Here is a 20628-nt window from a genome sequence, read left to right as displayed (position 1 = left end):
GTGGAGAAATCAGGACGCAGAGAGACATTTCTGAAAACGATGGCATGAAACAGAACCTTATTGTCTCCGTGAAGGACAACGGCCAGCCCCCTCTGTCAGCAACGTGTACAGTGTATTTACTTATTTCGGATAATTTAGCGGAGATCCCTGAGTTGAAAGACATGTCTCAAGACACTGGATCTAAGCTAACCACTTATTTGATAATTGCGCTGGTGTCCGTTTCTACCTTCTTCCTCACCTTTGTTATAATTATCCTGGCTGTGAAGTTTTGCCACAGGAGAAAACCTAGACTTTTGTTTGACGGTGCAGTCGCCATTCCCAGCGCGTATCTCCCTCCAAATTACGCAGATGTGGACGGCACTGGAACTCTTCGCAGCGTCCGTGGTGCTTATAATTACGACGCCTATTTGACAACAGGATCGCGCACCAGTGACTTTAAATTTGTGAGATCTTACAATGATGGCACCCTTCCTGCTGATTTGACACTGCGAAAGACGTCCTCTCAAGACCCCTTCGGGCCATGTGATGAAACAGATTCATCTCAGGTAAAATAAACAAAGTTCATAGCCTTTTTTGTCCATTTTGTTTGACATAACTCAACAATGGATATATGTGCTCTCTCTATTTCTCATTCTCTCCCTTCTTTGTCTCTCTCATTCTCTTTCCCAGTTTCCCAAAATCCTGAGACAGAAGTCTCTAGAGAATGCTGCTTGAATTCAAAAGTTGATTGTTCTGCGTCACAAATAGCCTACATCATAGGATATCGCTAACAGTTTACATTTTATTTTTTCAATTGAGAACTAATGCTGGGATTATAAAATTGAAAAATGCCTCCCAGTGTCGCTTTCTACTTTCGATATATGCTTACATACACAGCCACCTCTTCAATTATATGTCTCTGCATTCTTCCCTTTCAGTTTTGATCTCAACATTTTTGGTTTGTTGAGGTTTATCACAACGATTTTAGAAGCATACTCCATTCTTCTGTATTTCCTTAGACAACATTTGGGTTTTAGAATTGACTTGTCATTTCTTAAATGGCTGAATGACTGATTCGTGTAAATACGTGTGCTTGGTATTTGTTTTGGTCTGCGCAGTTATCCTTTGCCATGTTATATGTCCTCCAAGGATATAGCTTTGTGATTAATCACGGGCTCCGAATGGTTGATAGATGGTAGCAGGATCATTTTTTTTCTTGGATACGTTGATATTGCAGCTAGTGTGTACGTAGGTAGGTGTCTGCTTCCGTATCTTACCAGGATATAACGTTTTGGTTTTTGGTTTTTTGGGTATTGCAGTTTCTTGTAGATACTGAAAGTGTCGCTGTTGACCATGTAAGGTGAAAGGCAAGTTCACATGAAATACATTTCTCCTCCCTGCAGTGACGCGGACACATAACGGCGAAGGCAGAGAAACAATGATGTGGATTATGTTATCTCGGTAGTGGTTCCCTTGTGTCTATCAGCTGTTACGGTTCCCTTGTTTTTCGTGACATTATTTACTGATTCTCTGGACGTATTTTATTGGTTTACTGGTTACTTAAGAAGAAAATGCTGAACAAAGGATTACCGGCAGCTTGCCTGATGCTCATCCTTTTTCTGTTTGCTATGGCGCACGGTGTGAAAGGAGACGTAAGCTTTTCTGTGCTGGAGGAGATGAAACGAGGATATGTTATAGGAAACATTGGGAAAGATCTCGGACTGAATGTGAAGGAATTATCTGCTAGGAAGGCTCGAATTGACGCTGAAGGTAATCGTAAAGGTTTCTGCAATATTAATTTAGGTACGGGAGAACTGACCGTCGCTGAAATAATGGACAGGGAGAGCCTCTGTAGGGAAAAACTCTCATGCGTTTTGAAATTCGAGCTAGTGCTAGAAAATCCATTGGAGCTTCATAAAATTACGTTGCATATTCAAGATGTCAACGACAATTCACCAATCTTCCCCAAAGAAGTCATTAAATTAGAGATAAGAGAATCTGCTATCAAAGGGGCGCGTTTTCGTATGAGTGGAGCACGCGATCCAGACACAGGGCAAAACGCGGTGCAGAACTATATGCTAGAAAGGAATGATCATTTTGTGTTGGCTGTCTCTTCAAACAAAGACGGCAGGAAAAATCTTGAGTTAGTTTTGGATAAAGAGCTAGACCGTGAGCAGCAGCAGGAGATAACTTTAATTCTTACTGCCGTTGATGGTGGCATTCCACCGAGATCAGGCAGTGTACAGATACACGTCACTATACTGGATGCGAATGACAATGCTCCAGAGTTTACTCAAGAGGTTTATCGAGCTACGCTGCCAGAGAATTCTCCTGTAGGGACGTTAGTTTTAAAAGTTAGTGCAACTGATTCAGACGAAGGAATCAATGGAGAAGTGACCTATGAGTTTAGCCAAGTGTCTACATTAGCAGAACAGGCATTTACACTGGATTCTAAAACTGGTGAGATTAAAGTAAATGGACCGATAGATTTTGAAGAAGAATCAGTATATGAAATACAAGTTGAAGGGAAAGATGGATTTGGTCTGTCCTCAGATACAAAAGTCATTATTGAGCTTACAGATGTGAACGATAATATCCCCGAAATATTTCTTAAATCCCTGAATAGCCACATTCCCGAGAACGCACTGCCCGGCACAGAAATTGGCATTATTAATGTCCAAGATCGAGATTTAGAAAGTAACGGAGAGGTTCTCTGTGTCATTGGGTCAAATGTGCCCTTTAAACTTGTCCCATCAATTAAAAAATATTATTCCCTCATAACCACTGGTGAACTAGACCGTGAGGTGAAGTCTGATTACAACATCACCATCACTGCTACTGATCAAGGCAGTCCATCACTGGCATCCTCTAAAACAGTGTATTTAATCGTGGCTGATGTTAACGACAATCCGCCTGCTTTCCGGCAACAATCATATAGTGCACATATTACAGAAAATAACAAACCAGGATCCTCTATATTCTCCGTGTCTGCCACAGACCCAGACTGGAGACAGAATGGCACAGTGAATTACGCACTATATCCTGGCGATGTAGACGGCACTCCAGTTTCATCTCTTTTATCTATTAATGGAGATACAGGTGCTATTCTCGCTGTAAGGTCATTTGATTACGAGAAGTTAAAAAGTTTCAAAGTCCAAGTCATTGCCCGTGATAACGGGTCTCCTCCGCTCAGTAGCAATGTTACTGTAAGCGTCTCGGTTGCAGATGAGAACGATAACGCGCCGCAGATTTTATACCCAGCTCCTGAGGGAAAATCTCTCATGACCGAGATGGTGCCTAAAGCTGTGCAGGCTAACTCTTTGGTCTCCAAGGTTATTGCCGTGGATGGAGATTCAGGTCAGAATTCATGGCTTTCGTATCATATTCTTAAAGCTACTGATGCAGGACTTTTCACCATTGGAACCCACAGTGGAGAAATCAGGACGCAGAGAGACATTTCTGAAAACGATGGCATGAAACAGAACCTTATTGTCTCCGTGAAGGACAACGGCCAGCCCCCTCTGTCAGCAACGTGTACAGTGTATTTACTTATTTCGGATAATTTAGCGGAGATCCCTGAGTTGAAAGACATGTCTCAAGGCACTGGATCTAAGCTAACCACTTACTTGATCATTGCGCTGGTGTCTGTTTCTATTTTTTTCCTCACCTTTGTTATTATTATTCTGGCTGTGAAGTTTTGCCACAGGAGAAAACCTAGACTTTTGTTTGACGGTGCTGTCGCCATTCCCAGCGCGTATCTCCCTCCAAATTACGCAGATGTGGACGGCACTGGAACTCTTCGCAGCGTCCGTAGTGCTTATAATTACGACGCTTATTTGACAACAGGATCGCGCACCAGTGACTTTAAATTCGTGAGATCTTATAATGATGGCACCCTTCCTGCTGATTTGACACTGCGAAAGACGTCCTCTCAAGACCCCTTCGGTCCATGTGATGAAACAGATTCCTCTCAGGTAAAATAAACAGAGTTCATAGCCTTTTTTGTCCATTTTGTTTGACGTGACTCAACAATGGATATATGTGCTCTCTCTCTTCTTTGTCTCTCTCATTCTTACTCCCAGTTTCTTCAAATTCTGAGGCAGAAGTCTCTAGAGAATGCTGCTTGAATTCAATAGTTGATTGTTCTGCGTCAAAAATAGCCTGCATCATAGGATATCGCGAACAGTTTACATTTTATTTTTACAATCGAGAACTAATGCTGTGAATATAAAGATGAAAAGTGCCTCCCAGTGTCGCTTTCTACTTTCGATGTATGGCGCTCACATACACAGCCACCTCTTCAATTATATGTCTGCATTCTTCCCTTTCCGTTTTGATCTCAACATTTTTGGTTTGTTGAGGTTTATCACAACGAATTTAAAAGCATAATCCATTCTTCTGTATTTCCTTAGACAACATTTGGGTTTTAGAATTGACTTGTCATTTCTTATATGGCTGAATAACTCATTCGTCTAGATAAGTGTGCTTGGTATTTGTTTTGGTCTGCGCAGTTATCCTTTGCCATGTTATATGTCCTCCAAGGATATAGCTTTGTGATTAATCACGGGCTCCGAATGGTTGATAGATGGTAGCAGGATCATTTTTTTTCTTGGTTACGTTGATATTGCTGCTAGTGTTGGTGTCTGCTTTCGTATCTTACAAGGATATAACGTTTTGGTTTTTTAATGTTTGGGTATTGCAGTTTCTTGTAGATACTGAAAGTGTCGCTGTTGACCATGTAAGGTGAAAGAAAAGTTCACATGAAATGCATTTCTCCTCCCTGCAGTGACGCGGACACGTAACGGTGAAGACAGAGAAACAATGATGTGGATTATGTTATGCCGGTAGTGGTTACCTTGTGTCTATCAGCTGTTACGGTTTCCTTGTTTTTCGTGCCATTATTTACTGATTTTCTGGACGTATTTTATTGGTTTACTGGTTACTTCAGAAGAAAATGCTGAACAAAGGATTACCGGCGGCTTGCCTGATGCTCATCCTTTTTCTGTTTGCTATGGCGCATTGTGTGAAAGGAGACGTAAGCTTTTCTGTCCTGGAGGAGATGAAACGAGGATATGTTATAGGAAATATTGGAAAAGATCTCGGACTGAATGTAAAAGCATTAACTGCTAGGAAGGCTCGAATTGACGCTGAAGGTAATCGTAAACGTTTCTGCAATATTAATTTAGGTACTGGAGAACTGACCGTCGCTGAAATAATGGACAGAGAGAGCCTCTGTAGGGAGAAACTCTCTTGTGTTTTGAAATTCGAGCTAGTGTTGGAAAATCCATTGGAGCTTCATAAAATTACGTTGCATATTCAAGATATAAACGACAATTCACCAGTCTTCCCTAAAGAGGAGATTAAATTAGAGATAAGTGAAAACGCAGATAAAGGGGCACGGTTTCGTATGAGTGAGGCACACGATGCAGATATAGGACTAAACGCGGTGCAGAACTATATGCTAGAAAGGAATGATAATTTCATATTGGCTGCCACCTCAAACAAAGACGGGGGGAAGAATCTTGAGTTAGTTTTGGATAAAGAACTAGACCGTGAACAGCAGGAGGACATAACTCTGACTCTTACTGCGGTTGATGGTGGCAACCCACCGAGGTCAGGCACTGTGAACATACACGTCACTGTACTGGATGCAAATGACAATGCTCCTGTGTTTACTGAGGAAGTTTATCGAGCCACTCTGCCTGAAAACTCACCAGTAGGTACATTAGTATTAAAAGTTAGTGCAACTGATTTAGACGAAGGAATAAATGGAGAGGTGACATATGAGGTCAGCAGAGCGTCTTCATTAACAAAGCAAGCTTTTACCCTTGATTCTAAAACTGGTGAAATTACAGTTAGTGGACCAATAGATTTTGAAGAAGAATCTATTTATGAGATGCGAGTTGAGGGGAAAGATGGAGTTGGTGTGTCCACGGACACGAAAGTCATTATTGAGCTTACAGATGTGAATGATAATACACCAGAAATATTTCTTAAATCGCTGAATAGCCATATTCCGGAGAACGCACCGCCCGGCACAGAAATAGGTATTATTAATGTGCAAGACAGAGACTCTGAGAGTAACGGAGAGGTCCACTGCATCATCGGATCAAATGTGCCCTTTAAACTTGTCCCATCAATTAAAAAATATTATTCCATTATTACCACCGATGAACTAGACCGTGAGGTGAAGTCTGATTACAACATCACCATCACTGCCACCGATCAAGGCACTCCATCCCTGTCATCCTCTAAAATAGTGCATTTAATGGTGGCTGATGTTAACGACAATCCGCCTGCTTTCCGGCAACAATCATATGATGCTCATATTACAGAAAATAACAAACCAGGTTCCCCCATATGTTCCGTGTCGGCCACAGACCCAGACTGGAGACAGAATGGTACAGTGAATTACGCACTATATCCTGGCGATGTAGACGGCACTGCAGTCTCATCTCTTTTATCTATTAATGGAGATACAGGTGCTATTCTCGCTGTAAGGTCATTTGATTACGAGAAGTTAAAACGTTTCAAAGTCCAAGTCATTGCCCGTGATAACGGGTCTCCTCCGCTCAGCAGCAATGTTACTGTAAGCGTCTCGGTTGCAGATGAGAACGATAACACGCCGCAGATTTTATACCCAGCTCCAGAGGGAAACTCCCTCGTGACGGAGATGGTGCCTAAAGCTGTGCAGGCTAACTCTTTGGTCTCCAAGGTTATTGCCGTGGATGCAGATTCAGGTCAGAATTCATGGCTTTCGTATCACATTGTTAAAGCGACTGATGCAGGACTTTTCACCATTGGAACCCACAGTGGAGAAATCAGGACGCAGAGAGACATTTCTGAAAACGATGGCATGAAACAGAACCTTATTGTCTCCGTGAAGGATAACGGTCAGCCCCCTCTGTCAGCAACGTGTACAGTGTATTTACTTATTTCGGATAATTTAGCGGAGATCCCTGAGCTGAAAGACATGTCTCAAGACACTGGATCTAAGCTAACCACTTACTTGATCATTGCGCTGGTGTCTGTTTCTACTTTCTTCCTCACCTTTGTTATTATTATCCTGGCTGTGAAGTTTTGCAACAGGAGAAAACCTAGACTTTTGTTTGACGGTGCAGTCGCCATTCCCAGCGCGTATCTCCCTCCAAATTACGCTGATGTGGACGGCACTGGAACTCTTCGCAGCGTCCGTAGTGCTTATAATTACGACGCGTATTTGACAACAGGATCGCGCACCAGTGACTTTAAATTTGTCAGATCTTACAATGATGGCACCCTTCCTGCTGATTTTACACTGCGAAAGACGTCCTCTCAAGACCCCTTCGGGCCATGTGATGAAACAGATTCCTCTCAGGTAAAATAAACAAAGATAATCTTTTCTGTCCATTTTGCATGACATGACTCAACAACAGATATGTGGACTCTCTCTCTCTTTTTCTCTTTCTCTGTCCCTCTCTCTCTCCCCCCCCAGTTTCCCAACATTATGAGACAGAAGTCTCTAGAGAATGCTGTTTGAACTCAGTAGTTGATTCTTCTAAGTCACGAATCCTATATCGGGATATCGCTAACATTTATCATTTTCTGTTTACAATCGAAAACTAATGGTGTCAATTATAACATTGAAAACGGTTTCCCTGCTTGTTTTGGTCTGCGCAGTTATCCTTTGCCTTGTCATATGTCCTCTAAGGATATATTTTCGAGGTGAGTCACGGGCTCCCAATGGTTGATAGATGATAGCAGGATTATTTATTTTGTTCTTGGTTATGTTGATATTACTGCTAGTGTGTACGTAGGTGTCTGCTTCCGTATCTTACCAGGTTAAAACGCTTTGAGTTTTTTTTATGTTTGGGTATTGCAGTTTATTGTAGATACTGAAAGTGGCGCTGTTGACCATGTTAGATGGAAGGCAAGTTCACATGAAATACATTTCTCCTCCCTGCATTGACGCGGGCACGTAACACGGTGTAGACCAGGACACAATGGTGTGGATTATGTTTTGCCGGTAGTGGTTACCTTGTATCTACCATCTGTTTCGGTTTCCTTGTGTTTTATGCAATTATTTACTGATTTTCTGGATGTATTTTATTAGTTTACTGGTTACTTAAGAAGAAAATGCTGAACAAAGGATTACCGGCAGCTTGCCTGATGCTCATCCTTTTTCTGTTTGCTATGGCGCACGGTGTGAAAGGAGACGTAAGCTTCTCTGTGCTGGAGGAGATGAAACGAGGATATGTTATAGGAAATATTGGAAAAGATCTCGGACTAAATGTGAAGGAATTATCTGCTAGGAAGGCTCGAATTGACGCTGAAGGTAATCGTAAACGTTTCTGCAATATTAATTTAGGTACGGGAGAACTGACCGTCGCTGAAATAATGGACAGAGAGACCCTCTGTAGGGAAAAACTCTCATGCGTTTTGAAATTCGAGCTAGTGCTAGAAAATCCATTGGAGCTTCATAAAATTACGTTGCATATTCAAGATATCAACGACAATTCTCCAGCCTTCCCCAAAGAAGTCATTAAATTAGAGATAAGTGAAAACGCAGATAAAGGGGCACGTTTTCGTTTGAGTGGGGCACGCGATTCAGACACTGGTCAAAACGCGGTGCAGAGCTATATGCTAGAAAGGAATGAGCATTTTATGTTGGCTGTCTCTTCAAACAAAGACGGTAGGAAGAGTCTTGAGTTAGTTTTGGATAAAGAGCTAGACCGTGAGCAGCAGCAGGAGATAACTTTAATTCTTACTGCCGTTGATGGTGGTATTCCACCTAGATCAGGCAGTGTACAGATACACGTCACTGTACTGGATGCAAATGACAATACTCCACTGTTTACTCAAGAGGTTTATCGAGCTACTTTGCCAGAGAATTCTCCCGTAGGGACGTTAGTTTTAAAAGTTAGTGCAACTGATTCAGACGAAGGAATCAATGGAGAAGTGACGTATGAGTTTAGCCAAGTATCTACATTAGCAGAACAGGCATTTACACTGGATTCTAAAACTGGTGAGATTAAAGTAAATGGACCAATAGATTTTGAAGAAGAATCAGTATATGAAATACAAGTTGAAGGGAAAGATGGATTTGGTCTGTCCTCAGATACGAAAGTCATTATTGAGCTTACGGATGTGAACGATAATATCCCGGAAATATTTCTTAAATCACTGAATAGCCACATTTCCGAGGACGCACCCCCCGGGACAGAAATTGGTATTATTAATGTCCAAGATCGAGATTCAGAAAGTAACGGAGAGGTTCTCTGTGTCATCGGGTCAAATGTGCCCTTTAAACTTGTCCCATCCATTAAAAAATATTATTCTCTTATGACCACTGGTGAACTAGACCGTGAAGTTGAAACTGATTACAATATTACAATTACTGCTACTGATCAAGGCACTCCATCACTGGCATCCTCTAAAACAGTGTATCTAATGGTGGCTGATGTTAACGACAATCCGCCTGCTTTCCGGCAACAATCATATAGTGCACATATTACAGAAAATAACAAACCAGGATCCTCCATATGCTCCGTGTCTGCCACAGACCCAGACTGGAGACAGAATGGTACAGTGAATTACGCACTGTATCCTGGCGATGTAGACGACACTCCAGTCTCATCTCTTTTATCTATTAATGGAGATACAGGTGCTATTCTAGCTGTAAGGTCATTTGATTATGAGAAGTTAAAAAGTTTCAAAGTCCAAATCATTGCCCGTGATAACGGGTCTCCTCCGCTCAGCAGCAATGTTACTGTAAGCGTCTCTGTTGCAGATGAGAACGATAACACCCCGCAGATTTTATACCCAGCTCCTGAGGGAAACTCTCTCATGACGGAGATGGTGCCTAAAGCTGTGCAGGCTAACTCTTTGGTCTCCAAGGTTATTGCCGTGGATGCAGATTCAGGCCAGAATTCATGGCTTTCATATCACATTGTTAAAGCGACTGATGCAGGACTTTTCACCATTGGAACCCACAGTGGAGAAATCAGGACGCAGAGAGACATTTCTGAAAACGATGGCATGAAACAGAACCTTATTGTCTCCGTTAAGGATAACGGCCAGCCCCCTCTGTCAGCAACGTGTACAGTGTATTTACTTATTTCAGATAATTTAGCGGAGATCCCTGAGCTGAAAGACATGTCTCAAGGCACTGGATCTAAGCTAACCACTTATTTGATCATTGCACTGGTGTCTGTTTCTACTTTTTTCCTCACCTTTGTTATTATTATCCTGGCTGTGAAGTTTTGCAACAGGAGAAAACCTAGACTTTTGTTTGACGGTGCAGTCGCCATTCCCAGCGCTTACCTCCCTCCAAATTACGCAGATGTGGACGGCACTGGAACTCTTCGCAGCGTCCGTAGTGCTTATAATTACGACGCGTATTTGACAACAGGATCGCGCACCAGTGACTTTAAATTCGTGAGATCTTATAATGATGGCACCCTTCCTGCTGATTTTACACTGCGAAAGGCATCCTCTCAAGACCCGTTTGGATCATGTGAAGAAACAGATTCTTCCCAGGTAAAATACATCAGAACACATTTCTTTCATATTTCCTTGTGAAGTCAACAGACTCATATACATTATCTCTGTTTATCACTTAACAGATCCATTCCAGCATTTTTTATTTTCTGTTGCACTTAATAGATATTTATCTAAATATTCAGTGTTGGCTCTGTGCGTAAAGGCTGTGGCATGGGTTGAAAAAGTTTAATGTGAGGTCGAAAGTAACGGAGAATCGGAGGTAAAGTTGTATCATGTTTCACTGTATCGTTTACCTTTGAATGTGTCAAGAGAGTAACGTGTATCAATGGGCTATTATCTGAATTCTGATATTAAGAAGTATTCTGCGAAATATATTTTGTGAAATGTGTTGGTCATCAGTTTTGCATTATAACGTTCATTTAGACTCGGGATGGTCTTGCGGTATTCTTTTCACATATTTCTTTAGTTAGTGAACACAGAAGTCCTATTTGAGACAGACAATGAGATGTCTGTCTTTGTTTTTATCTGTTATCCAACACCCAGCATGGATAGGCTTGGCTGTATGAATGAAGGTTGTTCAATCTTAATCTACTGGAAAGCAGTACTGTATTATACAAATGTGTATACATTTAAAGTTCCTCATCCAGAAGACTTATTTTGGCATGTTTTTCTACCAAGCCCTCCAGCAGTCCCAATTGGTTATTTGGATCTCGTATTGTGTTCAACTGCACAGGAGATCTGCAATGAATTAAATCCATCTCGTAGTGTCGCTGTTCACTAGCTACTGCAAGAGCCTTTCATTTCTCCACCCACCGTTTTTGTCTTTGTGTAGACGTAGTGACACCATACGTTTCTGCGTAAGATCATTTCAAGGTACAGCCGTTATGCGTTTCTCTTTGCCTTATGCGGCTTTATAGCGTATACTTGAACAAATATCAGTTTGTCCGTGGCGTAGTTACCTATCATGTCATAACCTTTATTACAGAATGGAGCACAAAGGTTTTGTTCAGACCGAACTGCTGTTTACTCTTCTCATCCTTTTGACGCGCGCTGCCGATGGAGACATCAGCTATTCTTTTCAAGAGGAAATGAAACGGGGATCTGTGATTGGGAATATAGCCAGTGATCTTGGTCTTAATGTGGATGTGTTGTCCGCTCGGAATGCCCGCATTGATGCAGAAAATAACCGGAAACGTTATTGCAACGTCAACATCAAAACTGGAGATTTAATTGTAGCCGAGAGGATTGACCGAGACGGTCTTTGTGGAAAGAGGTCTTCGTGTGTTTTGAAACAGGAGCTTGTGCTGGAAAACCCTTTGGAGTTGCACCGTGTCAGTCTTCATGTTCAAGATATCAACGACAATTCACCTAATTTTAAAAAGGACGTGATCGAATTAGAAATAGCAGAATCGGCCGTTAAAGGCGCTCGATTTTTATTGGAGGAGGCACATGATGCAGACATCGGACAGAATGCGGTTGAAAGCTATGCATTACAAAGAAATGACCACTTTATATTAAACGTTCAGAGCAATAGTATTGGAGGCAAGTACGGTGAGTTAATACTGAATAAAGAGCTTGATCGTGAGCAACAGCGGGAGCTGACTATAGTTCTAACTGCTGTTGATGGTGGAATCCCACCGAGATCAGGTACTGTAGCCATACATGTCACTGTGCTCGATGCAAACGACAATGCTCCGATTTTTAGTCAATCTGTTTATAAAGCTAGTCTGGCTGAAAACTCTCCATTAGACATAATAGTAGCTACAGTGAGTGCCACTGATGCCGATGTTGGAGCGAATGGAGAGGTACGTTATGAATTTGGTCACGTGTCGGAGGAAGATTTGAAGTTGTTCTCTCTAGATCCTGGAAGTGGAGAAATTCGAGTAACTGGGCCAGTCGATTTTGAGGAAGAGTCATCGTATGAGTTGAGAGTACAGGTGAAAGACGGAGCAGGATTAGTGTCGTATTCTACAGTGATAATTGAAGTCACAGATACTAATGATAATGCCCCTGTGATATATTTAAAATCGTTAGTAAATCCTGTCCCTGAAAACGTACCTAAGGGAACTGAGGTGGGCATACTAAACGTGCAGGACAGAGACTCTGAGAATAATCAACAAGTTCGGTGCTTCATTCAGGAGGCCGTGCCATTTAAACTTGTGCCATCAATTAAAAACTATTACTCACTGGTGACAACCGGGGTCTTGGACCGAGAGCTAGTGTCTGGTTACAACTTCACAGTAACCGCGGCAGATGAGGGCTCGCCATCACTGTCATCCGTTAGATATATGCAACTGTCTGTTGCTGACGTGAACGATAATCCTCCTGTTTTTGAAAAACAATCTTACAGAGCTCAGGTCACGGAAAATAACAAACCTGGATATTCCATATGTTCCATAATTGCTAGAGATCCAGATTGGAGGCAAAACGGCACGGTTTTCTATTCCCTCTTACCCACCGAGGTCAATGGCATTCCAGCGTCTTCGCTTGTATCCATCAATGGAGACACGGGAGTCATTCACGCTGTGAAATCACTTGATTATGAACAATTCAAAACCTTCGACGTTTATGTAGTTGCTAGAGATAATGGCTCACCCCCTCTTAGCAGCAACGTGACTGTAAGCATCTTCATAATGGACGAGAATGACCATATTCCACAGATACTGTATCCAGTACCGGATGGAAACTCATTAATGACTGAATTGGTACCGAGGTCCGCACACGCTGGCTCTCTGGTGTCCAAAGTGATTGCCGTAGACGCAGACTCTGGACAGAACTCCTGGCTTTCCTATAACATAATCAAATCCACAGATCCAGGTCTGTTCACTATCGGTGCTCACAGTGGAGAGATCCGGACGCAGAGGGACATTTCTGAATCGGACACCATGAAACAGAATGTTATTGTCTCAGTGACTGATAATGGAAAGCCACCCCTCTCCGCAACATGCGTGGTATATTTAATTTTATCAGATAACCTGTTTGATATTCCAGAGGCAAAGGATATGTCTCGTGATGAGAGCAGCTCCAAACTAACTTCCTATTTGATTCTGGCCTTGGCTTCTGTGTCTACTTTATTTGTTACCTTCCTGATAATTATATTGACTGTTAAGTTTTGTCGCCGGAGAAAACCAAGACTTTTATTTGACGGGGCCGTTGCCATACCGAGTGCCAATTTACCTCCAAACTACGCCGATGTTGATGGCACGGGAACTCTTCGTAGCTGTTACAATTATGATACGTATATGACGACGGGATCACGCACAAGCGACTTCAAGTTTGTTAGCTCATACAATGGTGGAACACTACCTGTTGATCTGACAATGAAAAAGTCTCCATCCGCTGCGATAAATGATCTACTTGATGAACCCAACGAGGTATGTTTCAGTTCGATTACGTTTTTTGTCATGACAAAAAGTTTGCTGACTAATTAAATGTTAAATCAAGTAATCCAAACAATTTCACTGGAAATTTTAAAAGTGGAAAAACTGTTACCGCTGTCTATCATCTCAGTTGTGTTCAGAAAGACTAATTTGCATTTTGAGATGATGATGTTTGTCCTGTAGGAAGCAATGTGCGCAACGATGGTGCGTAATGGAAACTGTTCAGTGGCTATCATGAAAGTATGCACCCTTATTACTGTCTAAGCCAAACGTGCTGGTTGTGCATACTTGCTATTGTAATTACTTATGAATGCAATTCGTGTTTAATGTTAACAGCCATTACTGGAAGTGTCTTAAGGTAGAGTCAGTGTTCTTGCTGAAATTGTCATGCTGTGGTGGTTTACAGATGGTGTATGAAAACGTTGTGGTGTAGTATGGCAGATTTAACTTGCATATGTTGTATTTAGAAAATTCAATCAAATCGATTTTTGCTGTTGCGTTTGTAAAGTCAGTCGTGATGATTCTGTTCAGTCTTTAATTTTGCTTTACAAGACAGCAAGTCCGAATAAATTAATGAGGGTGCAGGACATGTTGTACCTAAAACCTGCAATAGGACACACTGAAACACCCACGTCTTAAATATCAGTTAAATATAGGCCTACATGATGAAACCTATACGCATTGGTTGCTCGCCTTTATTCCTCTATTACTGAGAACAAGCTGGATGTATCCTTATACGCATTACATTGTGTCCTTAAGTTGTTTTGTGTTTTATTGCGTATAGAACGTTTGGTTTCCTTTTACGGCATTCTTACTATTATCAGCTTGACTTGACTTGTCTTATCTATATTGCGTTTGGGAGGTAATGCTGGATACTGTAACACTTAGCACTTCACTCATATTCTGCAGTTTTGTGATGGAACTCACAGCGTCGCTGTTCGCTAGCACAAGGAGGATCACGGTTTTCTCCACCCTATTGTCACAACGAATCAGCATCTTATAAAAACTGCATCGAGTTCCGTGTTCGGATTGCCTTTTGTATCACCAGTCTGTATGTATTCAAGATATGTTTTGGTTCTTGAGTCATGCAATTAGGATGTGTACAACAATGGAGCACAGAGGACCGCCTTTGTTTGGATTATTGGCGCTGGTCACATTCGCTCTCATGGCTATCACCGTGCATGCAGACCTGAGCTATTCCTTTCCGGAGGAGATGAAACGCGGATATGTCATAGGAAATATAGCCAAGGACCTCGGATTGGATGTGACTAGATTATCCGCTCGTAAGGCTCGACTAGTCTCTGAAGAGGATCCTAAACAATATTGTGATTTAAATCTGAGAACAGGGGAGCTGTTTATAGCTGACAGGATCGACAGAGAAGAGCTTTGTCTCGAAAAATTGACGTGTCTGCTGAGATTAGAGTTAATGCTTGAAAACCCATTAGAGTTGCATCGTATAGCACTTCAAATTCAAGATATTAACGATAATTCTCCCATGTTTCCGAAGGAATTGATTAAACTCGAAATCAGTGAAAATGCCGTCAAAGGCTCTAGGTTTCGTGTGAACGAGGCACACGACTTAGACGCTGGACATAATTCAGTGCAGACCTACACACTGGAAAGCAATAGCCATTTTGTCTTAGCTGTGAACAAGGACACTGACGGGGGGAAAAACGTTGAATTGATTTTAGATAAGGAGCTTGACCGAGAACAGCAGCAGGATGTCACATTAGTTATTTCTGCCGTCGATGGTGGGACACCACCAAGATCAGGCACCGTGGCCATACACATTACTGTGTTGGATGCGAATGATAATGCGCCAGTGTTTATCCAAGAGGTTTATGAAGCAAGTTTACCCGAAAACTCTGATTTGGACACTGTTGTGGTTAAAGTGAGTGCAACTGATGCAGACGAGGGTGCTAACGGTGAAGTATCATATGAATTTAGTCGTATTTCAAGTAAAGCGAAAAAGATATTTTCACTGAATTCACTGACGGGTGAAATCAAAGTTATTGGCGTAGTTGATTTTGAGGACGAACAAAAATATGAAATACGCATAGAAGGAAAAGATGGATTTGGACTTTCCACGAAAGCACGAGTTGTCATAGAAATAACAGATTTAAATGATAACGCCCCAACTATAGTTTTGCAGTCTCTGAGTAATTCTATCCCTGAAGATGTGTCTCTTGGCACGGAGGTTGGAATTATACATGTACAGGACAGAGACTCTGATAAGAACAGACAAGTGCGCTGCTTCATCCAGGAAAATTTTCCGTTTAAGCTTGTCCCTTCAATCAAAAATTACTATTCGCTGGTAACGACTGGTGCGTTGGACCGTGAACTGGTCTCCGAATATAATTTTACTGTAATTGCAAATGATGCCGGGTCTCCACCCTTATCTTCCTCGAAAAGTGTACACCTATCTGTTGCCGATGTTAACGACAACGCACCTGTCTTTGATAAGCTTTTGTATACTGCACAGATAACTGAAAATAACAAACCTGGCTATTCAGTATGTTCAGTAAAGGCTAGGGACCCTGACTGGAGACAAAACGGCACGATTATGTATTCTTTAGCAACAGGTGAGGTAAATGGCCTCCCAGTGTCTTCGCTTTTATCCATCAATGGAGACACTGGGATAATCCATGTTGTCAAGTCAGTCGATTATGAACATTTGAAAAGTTTCAAAGTTTATGCCATAGCAAGAGATAGTGGCTCTCCTCCTCTCAGCAGCAACGTGACTGTCAGTGTTTTGATAACAGATGAAAACGATAATCCTCCGCAGATATTATATCCGACACCACAAGGAAGTTCGCTCATGACTGAATTGGTGCCCAAAACAGTGCTAGCGGGGTCTTTGGTATCCAAAATCATTGCCGTAGACGCAGACTCTGGACAAAACGCATGGCTTTCGTATGAGATTATAAAATCTTCTGATCCAGGACTTTTCACAATCGGTGTGCACAGTGGAGAGATCAGGACGCAGAGAGACATTTCCGAAAACGATGGCATGAAACAGAATCTTATTGTCTCAGTGCGAGATAATGGACAGCCCACTCTCTCTGTAACTTGCGCCCTACATGTACTCATTTCAGACAGCTTTGCTGAGATTCCCGAGATAAACGACAAATATGATGAAAGTAATTCCAAACTCACGTACTACTTGATTATTGCACTTGTCTCTGTTTCCACCTTCTTCCTTACTTTTATCATCGTCACCGTGGCTGTACGATTCTGCCGTCGAGGAAAGCCAAGATTGCTGTTTGATGGAGCAGTCGCGATTCCCAGCGCGTATCTTCCTCCAAATTACGCAGATGTGGATGGCACTGGAACTTTACGCAGCTGTTACAATTATGACACGTACATGACGACGGGGTCGCGCACAAGTGACTTTAAGTTTGTTACGTCTTACAACGACGGAACAATGCCCACTACCTTGACACTGAAAAAATCGCCCACTGCTGCAGTTGATCACAACGAGCTCTTCCAGGCTCCTGATATGTCTGCTCAGGTACAGTGCCTTTGGTATTATTCTGTGAAACACTCGTGGCTTTTTTTTAGGGGTACTTTGCTGCAACTTTGCGTGTTGAGCCTATATACAGTATTATATGTATTCTTCCCTGGTCACTCAGGAAATTATTTATTAGGGTTGATTCTGAGTTACATTGTACTTTATTCCATTCTACTTTTAAAAGGATTTCAGCTCGCAGTCTGATTCGTGTGTTTATGCTTCGATGTCATATGTTGTTATTACGTTTTCTTGTCTGCGAAGCAATGTTCATGGTGATAGATGGGATCTGATGAAGTTGAAGAGATGCGTTGTTTTGTCATCGGTCAAATCGACCCACGTGTAGACCAAAACCATTTCACATCGATACGATTTTATTAAGAGGTCATTACTGTAAAAGCTATTTTCTCATGCCACTTTACCCCCGATTTTCCTCTGATATGTCTTCTGCCGAACAAATTACTTCTCGAAACTTTTTTAACCCCTACGGGTGAATTATGTTTCATTACATTGGGCCGTTATGCCAGAAAACAACACTGGGGATGTGTGTGTCTGTCTGCTGAAATATATCAACAACATATCCCCAAAATTCGTCGCTCTCCAAATTGCTCTGTCCACGATGTGAAATGGAAATATTTTATGGCGGTGAACTTTACGCAGCTGAGTTTACGTACTGTGCTTTAAGCAGTTTTGTTAGGATCCTCGAAGCGGCGCTGTGTACTAGCAAAGGCGCAATTCTCCACCCACATCGGTCATAGAATAGTGTACAGTGTCACTTTAAGGCGCATTGTCACAGTGCGGCGTTAATAGATCATTTTCTTCTATATGAGTGTCATTTCTAGCATTTTATATTGTGGGATCATATCTTCAAAAGTTATAGCAGCTCTGGAGATGGATAGCCGAGGAATTCCGAGGAATAACGCGATGCTTGGTCTTTTTCTCCTAATTTCCATGCCGCACACAGTCGCTGGAGATGTGAGTTATTCTTTTCCGGAGGAGATGAAACGTGGGTATGTGATCGGAAATGTAGCCAAAGATATTGGATTGGACATCAGCAAGCTATCTTCTCGCAACCCTCGTGTTGATACAGAAGGTAACCGTAAACGCTATTGCGATGTGAATCGGTTAACGGGGGAATTGACAGTGGCCGAAAGGATCGACAGAGACGGGCTGTGTGGAAAGAAAGCTTCTTGCGTTATAAAACAAGAGCTAATTCTGGAGAATCCACTACAGTTGCATCGGATTAATCTTCACATTCAAGACATCAATGATAACTCTCCCACATTTAAAAAGGATGTGATCAAATTCGAGATACGAGAGTCAGCAGTAAGAGGTGCACAGTTCTTACTGGACCCGGCAGGTGACGCAGACATAGGGGAGAACTCAGTGAAAAGCTATTCGCTTCAGGCGAATGATCATTTTGTGTTGAAAGTGCACTCTAGTAGAAACGGCGATAAATATGGCGAGCTGGTGTTAGACAAAGAGCTGGATCGTGAGCAGCAGCAGGAGGTTGTATTAATTCTTACTGCTTCTGACGGTGGGATTCCACCGAGGTCAGGTACTGTAGCTATACATGTTTCAGTGCTGGATGCAAATGACAATGCTCCATTATTTAGTCAAGACCTTTATACAGTCACTCTGCCTGAAAACACCTCTTTAAATTCAGTTGTGTTTACTGTGAGTGCCACTGATGCAGACGACGGAGACAATGGAGAAGTGACATATGAATTTGGTCATTTGCCAGACGATGTTTTGACATTATTCTCCCTTGATGCTAAAACAGGAGATATATCTGTGACAGGCCCAGTGGATTACGAGGTGGAAAATTCATATGAACTCCCGGTACAAGCAAAAGACGGGTCGGGCTTAGCGTCTTATGCTAAAGTGATAATAGAAATCACCGATATTAATGATAATGCCCCTATTATATCTGTTAAATCCCTGCACAGCCCAATTGCTGAAAATGTTCTGCTAGGAACCGAGGTGGGCATTATTAACGTGCAGGACAGAGACTCAGAGGAAAGCAGTCAGGTTCGCTGCTCCATCCTTAACAATGTACCATTTAAACTCGTTCCGTCAATTAAAAATTATTTATCTTTGGTCACTACTGGCGAGTTAGACCGTGAGTTAGTGTCCTACTACAACATAACTATAATGGCTACAGACGATGGCTCTCCCCCGCTATCTACTTCCTCCAGCATCCAGATATTCGTTGCCGATGTAAATGACAACGCACCAGTGTTTGACCAGCAGTTATATAGTGCTTTAGTGACCGAAAATAACAAACCAGGCACCTCAGTTTGTACTGTCGTCGCAAGAGATCCGGATTGGAGACAAAATGGCACAGTGACGTACTCTCTTTTACCTGTTGAGATCAATGGAGCGCCTCTGTCCTCATTTGTATCCATCAACGGAGACACAGGGGTTATTCATGCCGTCAGACCATTTGATTACGAGCAGGTTAAGACGTTCAGTGTTCACGTGCTGGCCCGAGACAACGGCTCTCCTCCACTCAGTACTAATGTGACCGTGCGTGTCCATGTAAAGGACGAGAACGATAACTGTCCACAGATATTATATCCGACTGTGGACGGCAAATCTCTCATGACTGAAATGGTGCCCAAAGCTGCCCAGGCGAACTCTATTGTGTCCAAAGTCATTGCAGTGGATGCAGACTCAGGGCAGAACTCGTGGCTCTCGTACAATATTGTGAAGGCCACTGACCCGGGACTCTTTACTATTGGGGTCCACAGTGGAGAGATCCGGACACAGAGAGACGTGTCTGTGTCTGATACAATGAAGCAGAGTCTGGTCGTCTCCGTGAAAGATAATGGACAGCCCTCTCTTTCTGCGTCATGCACAGTATATTTACTGATTTCGGACAACTTGGTTGAAGTACCAGAACTGAAAGCTATGTCTTATGACGACAACTCAAAACTCACAACTTATTTGATAATCGCCCTCGTCTCAGTTTCTACGTTCTTCCTTACCTTTATTATTATCACTCTGGCTGTGAAGTTTTGTCGCAGAAAAACACCCAGAATGCTGTTTGATGGAGCTGTGGCTATCCCCAGTGCGTATCTCCCTCCAAATTACGCAGATGTGGACGGTACTGGAACACTTCGCAGTGCATACAACTATGACGCTTATATGACCACGGGATCGCGTACCAGTGACTTCAAGTTTGTCGGGTCTTACAGTGAGGGAACTATGCCCATGGATGTCACTCTTAAGAAGTCTGCGTCTGACGATTTACTCGGTGTCATCGATTCAGTCCAG

General features: G+C 42.3%; 4 protein-coding genes across 7 annotated transcripts in view; all 4 read left to right on the top strand.

The window, feature by feature from the left end:
• Positions 1–20628, top strand: part of LOC105912957 (protocadherin gamma-A11-like) — a 208080-nt gene that overhangs the window by 13099 nt on the left and 174353 nt on the right. The window contains exon 1 of one of the 4 annotated variants that reach the window (XM_042710806.1): positions 10698–13835. The exons of 2 other annotated variants lie outside the window; for them this stretch is intronic. In XM_042710806.1, coding sequence (XP_042566740.1) covers positions 11448–13835 — 2388 coding nt within the window. In that variant the 5' untranslated portion in view covers positions 10698–11447. Of the gene's footprint in view, positions 1–10697; positions 13836–17613 lie in introns of those variants that run through there. One more of the 4 variants, XM_042710802.1, reaches the window with a different exon arrangement.
• Positions 574–4926, top strand: LOC105891240 (protocadherin beta-15-like). The gene has a single exon (XM_031587249.2). It carries the CDS (start codon positions 1551–1553, stop codon positions 3960–3962), a length of 2412 nt encoding a protein of 803 aa, XP_031443109.1. The 5' UTR covers positions 574–1550; the 3' UTR covers positions 3963–4926.
• On the top strand, positions 7356–10539 carry LOC116217974 (protocadherin beta-15-like). The gene has a single exon (XM_031557992.1). It carries the CDS (start codon positions 8095–8097, stop codon positions 10537–10539), a length of 2445 nt encoding a protein of 814 aa, XP_031413852.1. The 5' UTR covers positions 7356–8094.
• The window catches only part of LOC105891237 (protocadherin beta-16-like), a 32910-nt gene continuing 26128 nt past the window's right edge, over positions 13847–20628 (top strand). The window contains exon 1 of the mRNA XM_031587242.2: positions 13847–17352. Coding sequence (XP_031443102.1) covers positions 14908–17352 — 2445 coding nt within the window. The 5' untranslated portion in view covers positions 13847–14907. The remainder of the gene's footprint in view (positions 17353–20628) is intronic.

This window comes from Clupea harengus, chromosome 20, assembly GCF_900700415.2.
Source record: "Clupea harengus chromosome 20, Ch_v2.0.2, whole genome shotgun sequence".
In the NCBI taxonomy this organism is placed as follows: Eukaryota; Metazoa; Chordata; class Actinopteri; order Clupeiformes; family Clupeidae; genus Clupea; species Clupea harengus.
The sequence above is the reverse complement of the archived record's forward strand: the minus strand, read 5'-3'. Positions and strand labels throughout refer to the sequence as shown.